The following is a 10,675-nucleotide window of genomic DNA, read 5'->3' on the forward strand; positions in this document are numbered from 1 at the left end:
ACTGATATTACACAGTACGCATATCTCATGCTTGAGTGAACCCCACACTTCAAACCTTGTTTTCTCCTTATTTTTAAGCTCTTGCTGAATTCCCTCTTCATTCAATCAAGTACTTGTAATAGTTATTGTTGGTCAATTTTAACATATTATATATATATATATATATATATATATATATGGTTATGGGGTGGTACATGTAGGTCACATATTCTGAAAATGCACCCCTTAACAAGTATTGGTGTGTGAAACCCTACCCTTAACAAGTATTGGTGTGTGAAACCCTACCCTTAACAAGTATTGGTGTGTGAAACCCTACCCTTAACAAGTATTGGAAACAAAACGGTACCCATGACAAGTATTCCCTGAATTGACCCTCTAAACAAGTATACACTAATTGTTATATCACGGACGTCGGCTTTACGTTTACTTACATTGGGTTTAGTATCGCCCCACCTCTCACACCTCGCTCAAATTGGACTAAAAACACAGTGTCAGGGCAAAAAGTACATCCTTCATTAAGCATTTAAGTCTTTTTTATACCTCGCAAATTTGACCATGAACATGTACCTTACTTGGCTAAATATATACCCTTTTTTAGTATTTTAGTGTTTTTGACACCCTTTTTACGTTATGTACGTAAGTAACGTAACATGCCCAATCTTGAAAAAAAAAATATTTTTTACGTGTTTGTTTGGTTGTACCTGGTTTTCACTCATCAAACAAAGTGCCCCCCCCCCCTTCCCCCCGTTAGCTATGCAGGTTTCAGTTTGTGTGACTTTACTTTGTCAAATGATTTAATAGGGAGTGTTTTTCTCAGAAATAATTTAGATTAATGCTCATGCAAAAGTGCCATTGCACATGCACTCTTTATCCCCTTAACCCATTTGTGAATTATCACCAAATCACTTCCCTGGGCTTGATTTAACCAGCAAATTGATGGTACGTATACACTGTATACACTCTTTGTAAAATTGAATCTACTGTTTCATAATTTAACCTAACCTGTAAGCACTCACCTGATTTCATAGGTTTCTTCCACATTGATAACATAATGAAATATTTATATATTATGCAGGTAGATCAAAGGAATGGTCAGAAAAGAGCAAGCGGTCATTGATTGGAATGAGTGAGTTTGAGAAGCTGCTTGTTGGACAGGTCATTCATGTTTCAGGAATACAGCAGTAAGTCATCAATCCTACCTTAAATCTAGCTTTTTAAATAATGAATTGATAGTTCTGATATCAAAGGTTAATGGTTATAGACTTGATAATGAGGATGGTGGTGGTGGTGATGATGATGATGATGGTGGTGGTGGTGGTGGTGGTGGTGGTGGTGGTGGTGATGATGATGGTGATGATGATGATGATGATGATGATGGTGGTGATGATGATGATGATGATATATCTTGCTTTCTAAAACAAATTGATAGTCATGAAACAAAAGTTAAATGGTCATAGAGTTGATGGTGAGGATGCTGATGGTGGTGGCAGAGCAAGCAATGTTTAGATTTAACTAAGTAGAAGCAGACATAAGAGATTGGCCTTGATATGAACTGTGGACGTGGTATGTATGAACAACAGCCAGGGTGGACGTTCAAAGGATTATAGATCATAGGATCATTTTAGGGGCTGAACAATCTACATATTATCCTACCTTATGATTGTAAAGAACTGAAAAGGTAATGTAGAAGTATTGTTGTAAGCAAGTTTAGGATCCAGATGGAATCTCAGTGTTTTTAGGTTCTGGGAAAAAATAGATCTATCCCACCCCCTCCCATAAAAGCAAATTTTCGTCTTCATGTGTTAATTCATGTCTCTCTTTTGTGTTGAAATTTTCTTTTGCAGCTCCACTTGATCCCTTCTTTAACACTGTATACAAGAAATTAATTAAATTTAGTTACAAAAATGCACACACACTTTTTTTTTTCCTATTTATCCCAAGAACTATGATGGCCTATCTTTGGTTGACTATTTTGATTTTTTTAATAGGAAATGTACATGGCTTGAAGTGAGAGACAACTCAGAGGGTGTAGGAGTGTGTCTAAACCAAAAACTTGTAGATCTAGGAATGGCTGCTTCAACCTACTATAAAAAGCAACCTCTCCCAGAAAAGGGTAAGTGTTTTAGTTTGTTTGCTACGTTTACAACATACCAGCATATTGCACACACTGAGGAATTATAGTATTTAGGAAATATAAAAGAGAATAGTGTAATCATGTGAAAGATGTTTTATAATTGGATTGTTGTGTGTGTGTGTCTACTAGGTGCTGAGGAACCATCTCAGTCCCATGATACTAAGGATATACCTGATGATGGACAAATGATGGAAGGTGATGCAATCTCTGATGATTGGAATCCCATGATGCAACATTATAGCTCAGAGATGAATAGCTATGGAGTAGATATGGATGACCCAGGAGTAGCTACTACTGGAATGAGTGAGGAGGACCTGTTCACATAGGGATCTTTGTTTGTTTTTATAAATAAGTCAATTTTTAATCATAACCAGCCTTTGAATCTCCAGGATATATATCATTTTATTTGCATTTTTCTTTCAAACAGAAATTTATTCATTTATTGTAACATTGTTTAAAGAGTGATATTGCAAAAAGGATTCAATTCAAATTATATTTGACAAAAGAAATGTAAAATGAATTTATATATAAAGTTATGTATAATTTATATATATGTATTTATGTATAAAATGTAATCAGAAATAATCTCAGCAAATTTCAAGGTTTTTCAACCCATTCTTAATTCGACACATTAACTTCTTCTATAATAAATGTACAAATTTTTCAGGTATAAAGAGATATGACAAAGAATAAGGCAATTACAATAAATATCCAGGATCAATCAGGATTTTAACAACCCTTAATTGCAATAATTTTGTTGCTACAGAGATAGTATGTTGTAGGAATGAAAATTGAATGAAGATCAAACAATGGTAATGGTACCTTTTTTTATTATGATAATAGATTATTTTGCCTATTTTTGGTTCTATTTCAGAGTCTACTATTGAAGGGAGAGTGTGCAAATATTACATAGCAGGTAAACGCTGCTTTAAAGGAGTCAACTGCCCCTTTGAACACCCAAGGCGTGGTAAGACAAGAAGCATGAAACTAAACTGTTTTATACTTTGCTTTGGTTTTGAAATTTCTAGGGCATGCTTTTGCACTTACTTAATTTTTGGCTTGCATTTGTAGACTAATTTTAAAGTGCATTATTGAGTGTATTTCACATGATATTAACTTCTCTGATATTCTCAAGTAGCCATAAAAATTCAATTTTAGCTGATGCCCTAACCATGAACCATTTGAAAGGCTTGTGCTTACCTACTATTACAATTATGTGGATAATATATCATGCATTAAATTTGTGTTTGATAAAAATAAAGAAAAAGTGTGTGTGCTTTGAGACAAATTACACATAAAACAAGCTTATCTCTTACTTCAAGATATCAACTAAATTTTCTTTCTTTTCAAAATTTTTTGCAAACATGATATCGATAATATTTGGTTGGTACATGTTAGATTTCCAAATGTTTGAATTGTGGTAGATATTGATGTGGGGAGGGTTCTATGAGTTTGATTTTTTGTACATATATTTAAACTAACAATTATGTTATTTGCATGACGCTCTTGCTACATTTTAATCAAATACTTCATCTATCTTAACTTTATACAGCTACCACATCCCAAGACCTTCATTGGCATGATGGGAGTAGTCCTCATCATAATACCCACAACACATCTTCTTGGTTGCATCTTCCTCCTCCTTATCCCTATAAATTTCATCCATCTTTCTCTCAGTCATTCCCTCCCTCAGATGACAATCAGTCTGCCCATTTCCCTCTATATTCACCTCCCTATCCCCCTCCCCATTCCAGACGCTATTCCCCTCCCCTTTCCCCGCCCTATTCCCCTCCCCTTTCCCCACCCTATTCCCCTCCCCTTTCCCCACCCTATTCCCCTCCCCATCCCAGACGCTATTCCTCTCCTGATTCCCCACCCCACTCATCACGCTCTCACCACCAATTTCCTTCCCATCATTTCAGACACCCAACCCAATCTGCCATGTCCCCTCCTGAATCAAATCATTACCCTCAACCTCCCAATTCACTTATCTCTCCTAGATCACCATCATCACATGAGTATCAATCACATAAGACATTATCCTTGCTTAACTCATTGAAAAGACACCTTCCAAACTATGGAGTTACTCAAGAGAAACCTAAGCATGTTTGGGGCAAATGGTTTCTGATGCCTTGTAATGAGAACAATTTCCCACGCATAATGCATGAAACTCATGATTCTGCATCATATCCATGAGAAGACAATTGCGTTTTTTTTTTGTTAAAACTACTTTAGATTATATAATGATTAAAGGAAATAAAAGATGTTGCTGTAGTTACCAAGTGTTGGCAGAAAAATAAGTATTTGTTTGAATTTTATTTAATTGAAACACATCTACAAAAATTATTTTCGAACAATTCATATTGTACCATAAATATTGATATCAATATCAATATGACAACTTCAGTGTTTTGTATTACTGGAGAATGAATCTGTAAAAGTAAATTTTAATGAACTTAAATGATAGAGCGAAGCAAAAAATTCCACCAAATTGGTAACAAAAATGAGAAAATATTGAAAATCAAAATTCACTTTATAAGGAGCCTCAAATTAGCACTATTACTTAAAAATGACAGGATTACTACTAAGTATGTTTTGCACACAATTTTTTTTTCCATGATATACAAATTTAGAAGACAAATTGCATGTCGAGAGGTAATTTGATAAATCATGAAAACAAAGCACATGAAGCAGTGTGCTACTAAACCAATCTGAGGGTCACTTAAAGTAAGTTGAGTCTTTTCAAACTTTCATAACTTTCCAATATAATTGATTTCGATGAAACTTTAAATTTGCTTTTCTCTATCCTTGCTTTTCATTAAAATCAAGTTTCCTCCTAGGGTTTTATTCTGTCATCATCCTTTGCAAAAATTGGTGAAGATAGAAGAATAGAGAGTGTGTGCAACTAATGTGTTAAATGCTCCTCCCCCATCAAAAAAAAAAAATGGTTCCAGTTAGTGCAAGCATGATAAAAAATTCTCGTACAATCTCCTTGGACTCATTCTCAAAACATGCATAAGTTTAACTTTTGGACAATGTGGTGTCCTTAATTTTATGTAAAGTTATTTCAAGTAAGTGGGTGTTTTATAAAGCTTTTCATAAATTAGAGTGACTGTAGGAATGACTGGCGATCATTTCTCGTGTTAAATGATACCCACCACATTTTCATTGGTGTTGATTTAGTTCCGGAGAAAGGGTCACCAGTTGTTTGTTTAGTCACTCGTAAGTTATGAATAGTTTACACCCACCAGGACTTGATTTGAGCATGATTTTTTCATTGCAATTAATACACCACCACTCACCTAGATTCTTGTTCTGGATGCCAAGGTTATTGTATGATTCCTCTAATAAAAAAATCTGAATCTTTTAATGGACTAGTTCACTGCTAGCAAAACACATAATACATGTATACATTCCTGGGTTTGTTTCTTTGACACCACCATGAGTCTTCCCTATATATTCTAATTTTTCTGACAACACCCCTCCCCCCACCACCATTACCACCATCTCATTCCCTCCTCTCATTGGTTCCTTTCCTGAGTTCTAACAAAGCTTCTTCTGTCCCCCTTTTCTGCTCCTGTCCTTCCGTTCGTGGACGTCAGCTTTGTTTCAACTCTTTCCATACATTACCACTGTCTCACTTCCCTCTTCACTTCTTGCTTGGCTTCAAGACTTCACCCCATCCATTTGGTATAATTTCTTGAATGCCAGTATGGATTCAAGAGCCCCCACCCCTCCTTGTTCTCCTGTGTCTATCCTGGATGCCTGCATGATTTCAAGACTTCCACTCCTTCCCCTGCATGTTTGTCCTGGGTGCCAGCAGGGTAGCAAGTTTGCAGTTTTTGCTCCCAGTCTGGTATCCAGGTAATTGTTCAATTGTGTGTTGTTGTTTAATTAACATTTTCTGCATGCTTCCTGTCAGATATGCTTTTCTTATTTTTGTAGATATTACAGTGTAATTTGCTTGCAATTTTTTTTTCTTCATTTTTTAAATTTTCTCTTTTTTACTTTTCAAAAAATTTCATTGCAATGATAGACAACAGTAGAATACATGATTTCACCATAAACATAAGTGAATTTTATAAACACTTGCTTCTTGGATTGAATAGAATTGCAAAGTAGTAATTGGATGCTTACAGCAATGTTAAGCCCCATTATTTCCACTGAGTTGAAGAGACCCTGGGAGTAACAAATGAGAGACAAAACTTTGTCTCATTTTAGACCTAAAGATTTAATCTCCAAGATCAGAGAACCAGAGTGAAAAAAATTACAATCACAGATTAGTCATTTGGAGATTAAAAAAAGACATTGATTATATTGAAAATTCAATTGAATGAGTAAGAGATGTGTGTAGTGTTTCATGGAAGTACAAATAGCCAGTGTTTTTTACTGACAAATTTGCTCTGACCCAATCAAATGCAAGATTTTGGTAGCTTTTGTGAAATGCTTCCCAGGCTGTATGTTGGCCTCTCATGGTTATTATGATTCTTTTGTAAAATTCACATTTTTTCTAGAGAAATGTTGAAGTGTTATGTTATACGTCAGATTCCAAGTGCTGTAGACATTTAGAATTTAATGAAGAATCTGTTTATAATTATCTCTCCTGTTATTATTCATACATTGGCTTTTTTTAGGAGATGGTTAATCAAAAGAATCATTGCATATTTGATAGCTGTCCTGAAGTTCTTAACAAGTTTGTGACTTGATCTCATTACAGGGGAAGAGAATCTAGAGAAAACTGAAGTGTTTTGGTGCAATACATCTGTCATCTTACCTAAACCAGGAGAATGGGTAGCATTACAGGTGACTGCTGTACATACATCAATCCATTTCTGGGCACAGCTCCCATTTGGTCCTACACCATTAGACCAGGCCCAGAGGGAATGGACCAATTTGAACCAGCTTCCAGGAGAGAGAAAGGATGATGGAGAAACCCTTTCAGCTCTTCAAGATTCTATCAAGTATGTCATGATAGATTGACAATCCTTTATAGAGTGATGGCTTAGGGTTATTAACTTAGATTAACAGAGATTAATTTATGATGTAATATATTTAAAATATTAGAAGAAGGCCTTGGGGTGTAAACCCCTTACGCATTTGATCCCCTTAGGGTAATCAACTACCGCTGATAGTCTTGAACAAGATTCTGGCCACATGATTAAGGTCATTTAGGGTCAATGAACTTTGAAAAGTCTTTGAAAAGTAATTTTTGAAAAGTCTTTTATGGTGTTTTTTTGTGATTAATTATTCATCTTGTTTGTTTTCAAAGTCAGTAGTTCTGCTATATTGGATCTTGTAATGCAGGCTAGACTAAAAGAGCATACCACTTGTGTAGCTCATTTGAAACATTTTGTTCTATTCATTGATGATAATGGCAGTCGATTTCATGACAGACTCCTCCAGAATAATGTTGTTCATTTTTTTTCCAGTGCAATCTACCAGAAGCCATATACACGTCGTGAGGACCTGTCTTTACTGGCTTTAGGAGAGATAGTATGTGCTCAGTTCAGTAAAGATGATTACTGGTACAGAGCAAGGGTTGTTGATGTAGATGCTGAGGCCAACACTGTACAGGTAAGAGAGGTGTTTTACAAAGAGTAGCATTGATTGGATATAAATAATTCCTGCCTATGATTGATTCAGACATGAGACTTCAATAACTTAAGCGCACATTTGCCACATAAAGAGTGCATGTTGGACATTGCCATTTTTTTTATCTTTGCATCCTTTGCTAAATGTTTGTGAGCCCTGTTAAATCCGAGCTTAAGCAACATCATTTGTAGTTCACTTCGTCTTCTATTTTCAGATGTCTTTTTGTTTTCATTAGTATCTTCTCTGCATCCTTTACTTACTTCACCTGCTATCTGATCGCTCTATGATTTTGTTGATTTGCAGGTATTCTATTTGGACTATGGAAACTGCGAATGGTTAGTTAGATCTAAAATCCGTCCTGCTATGCCTCAGTTTCTTCACTTGCCATTCCAAGCTGTAGAATGCTTTGTAGGAGGAATAGAACTCATTAAAACTCCATCGCCAAATAATCAAGACAGGTGAGTTTTGTTCATTCCAAAAATGTAATTATGAGCTTAATAATAATATTAAAGAATTTCTAATGAATCATTACTCAAGGTGCTACATAGAAAATAGACAAAAAATGAAATAAAATAAACAATAAATGTATCAATAATCATCAGAAAAATGTTTTTCTTCAAGGATTTAACCCTCACTCTCCCGGGGTATTTTGATTCTTGTCATTCCCGGGGGGGGGGCCATTATGGCCCCCCCCTAAGATCTCGCCCGCCGATAGAGCGAGCGACGCAAAAATTTGCACGCTGGTAGTTTGCGATGTAATCTACAAGGCTGTATGGTAAAATTTTCCAAAATAATGAGATTTTATTTTATATGAATTAATTATGCTAATTTATGCATAAATCATACTTTTTGCTCTAATTCACTAAATAAAGCTCCTAGAATGCTAATTTTTGGTAAAAATATTCTTTGTAGCATTCTTAACAATCGCAATTTAAAAAAATTCGGTTTGGAAATCGATTTCTTATGTATTTTATTGTTTTATGAATTTCTTATGTATTTCTTTGTTTTTTTACTTTTTGTTTTTTATTGTTTTTTCAATGGAAATCGTTCCAGACTTAATTCTGACCATAAACAAGGCAAAATTAATTAAGTTTAATCAGTAAAAGTAGAAATAATGATACATTTATGAATTTTGGCTAAATACACAATTTGCATTGGATTTGTACATGAAATCACGTTTATGAGCAATTTTGGGTCTGACATGCACTTACATAATGTTGCGTAATGTCGTAACCGTGTACCCGGGTGTCACAAATTTGGTCTCAAAATTTGCCCGAGACTTGAAAGTAAAAAGTCGGTAAGCGGCGAGGTCAAAAAATTTTGCGCAGCAGATATATCGCGAAAATTGTCGAGGGGGGGGCCATTATGGCCCCCCCCCCCCGGGAGAATTAGGGTTAAGATTCATAATAGATTTTTATTGCACTTCTATCTGTTCCCTCATTATTCCTCTTAAGGTCTTTACCAGTATCAAACTGTGAACTTAGGATTGCAGTCTCCCACATTTCTATCATAGTTTAACTATATTAGATTGTTCTTTAAAAGGAAAAAATGGGAATAAACAAGTAATGTCTATATTCATAATAATGAAATAATGTTATTTGATTTCTGTAATCAATTATGTATTTATAAATTATTGTAAACTGTTTTATGAGTATGATATGAAATATGGCAATAAATCAAAGGCAAATCAGAACCATATATGCTATTCCTTGAACGTTGTATGTAGCATCACATTTAATATTGTATTTTGTTGTCAATTCCATTCATTTGTACAGGAAATTATTTGAAGAGTTGACAATAGACAAAGTCCTTGTCGGACATGTTATTTCCAGGTAAGACCCTTCCTATGTGTCCAACTTGGCCTGTTGCATAAAAGTTATCTATCTCTTACATGAATATTCATGAGTATTCTGAATAAATAATAAGTCAGGTGGTGCTCATATCTTTGAAGTTAATTGCACGTTGCTTAAGAAAAACAGATCTCTGCTAGAGATCTTTTTATCTGAAACTATTTTCCTGGGCACAACTGTGCATGTTTTATTTACTATTTTCTTCCAAAGTACTTTTGTTCATGCCCTCTGTTCCCCTCAGACATGCCAAACAGCTAGCTTTATCTTTTGGGTAACCCTTGCCATGTGATTGTGCAGACACTAATCGGTCTTGATAATAATATTGTCAATTTCATAGCTCTTGCAGTTTAATCTGACAAACTATATTTTTAGAGTTCATTAAATGTAAATTGTTTTGCAATCTGCATGTACTGCATTCTTAGCATGTTATAATTCCTCCTATACAGTGTGGTGCATTGGGCATCAAGCTGTCGCGATCTGTGTCAGTCATTTGTAATCTTTTCAACCTATGTCAGGTTGGTATTCAGGTTACGGGCCTCCAAGTCCTTGAGGAAAGTCCATCACCAGGTGTGCTTGGGACGTCCTCTTTTCCTTCCATTTGGTTGCATGAAGGAGCATATGCTGATAGCATTCTAAGAACATGCCCTGCAAATCTTATCCTCCTTTTTTTTATTTCCTGGCTAAGAGGTTTTTTACCTATCAGTTCATATACACTTGCATTGATGATGCAATCCATGTGACTTGTAGGATCTTTCTAAGACAGTTCTGATGGAAGGCATTCAGCTTCATTTTATCTTAGCTGTCATTTTCCATGTTTCACCTGCATAGAATGCAGTTGGAAAGACTATGATCCCGGGGGGTCACTCTCCACATGGACTGCTACCCACCCGTGTCCGACAACCAGAAATGCACCATAAATGGCGTAACTACATTAACTAAATTTGCAACCCTAAATGGCGTAACCCATGAGAAAAGCCACCCTAAGTGGCGTTAACAGGGAAAAGCCCCTAATTCGATACCCTAAGTGGCGTAAACATATCGAAATCGATTAATTTGATACCATACTGATTACTGATGTTAAATTGATGTTACATACAAC

At 35.4% G+C, this 10,675-nt stretch overlaps 1 protein-coding gene across 2 annotated transcripts in view; it reads left to right on the forward strand.

Moving 5' to 3' along the window:
* The window catches only part of LOC129256801 (uncharacterized), a 36,265-nt gene that overhangs the window by 19,248 nt on the left and 6,342 nt on the right, over positions 1 to 10,675 (forward strand). Inside the window, exons 11-18 of one of the 2 annotated variants that reach the window (XM_054894984.2) lie at positions 1,076 to 1,181; positions 1,989 to 2,113; positions 2,264 to 2,437; positions 3,009 to 3,101; positions 6,852 to 7,095; positions 7,564 to 7,708; positions 8,030 to 8,184; positions 9,502 to 9,558. In XM_054894984.2, coding sequence (XP_054750959.1) covers positions 1,076 to 1,181; positions 1,989 to 2,113; positions 2,264 to 2,437; positions 3,009 to 3,101; positions 6,852 to 7,095; positions 7,564 to 7,708; positions 8,030 to 8,184; positions 9,502 to 9,558 — 1,099 coding nt within the window. Of the gene's footprint in view, positions 1 to 1,075; positions 1,182 to 1,988; positions 2,114 to 2,263; positions 2,438 to 3,008; positions 3,102 to 3,686; positions 5,068 to 6,851; positions 7,096 to 7,563; positions 7,709 to 8,029; positions 8,185 to 9,501; positions 9,559 to 10,675 lie in introns of those variants that run through there. The other variant, XM_064097603.1, reaches the window with a different exon arrangement.

The sequence above is a fragment of the Lytechinus pictus genome, chromosome 3 (genome assembly GCF_037042905.1).
Source record: "Lytechinus pictus isolate F3 Inbred chromosome 3, Lp3.0, whole genome shotgun sequence".
NCBI classification, from domain to species: Eukaryota; Metazoa; Echinodermata; class Echinoidea; order Temnopleuroida; family Toxopneustidae; genus Lytechinus; species Lytechinus pictus.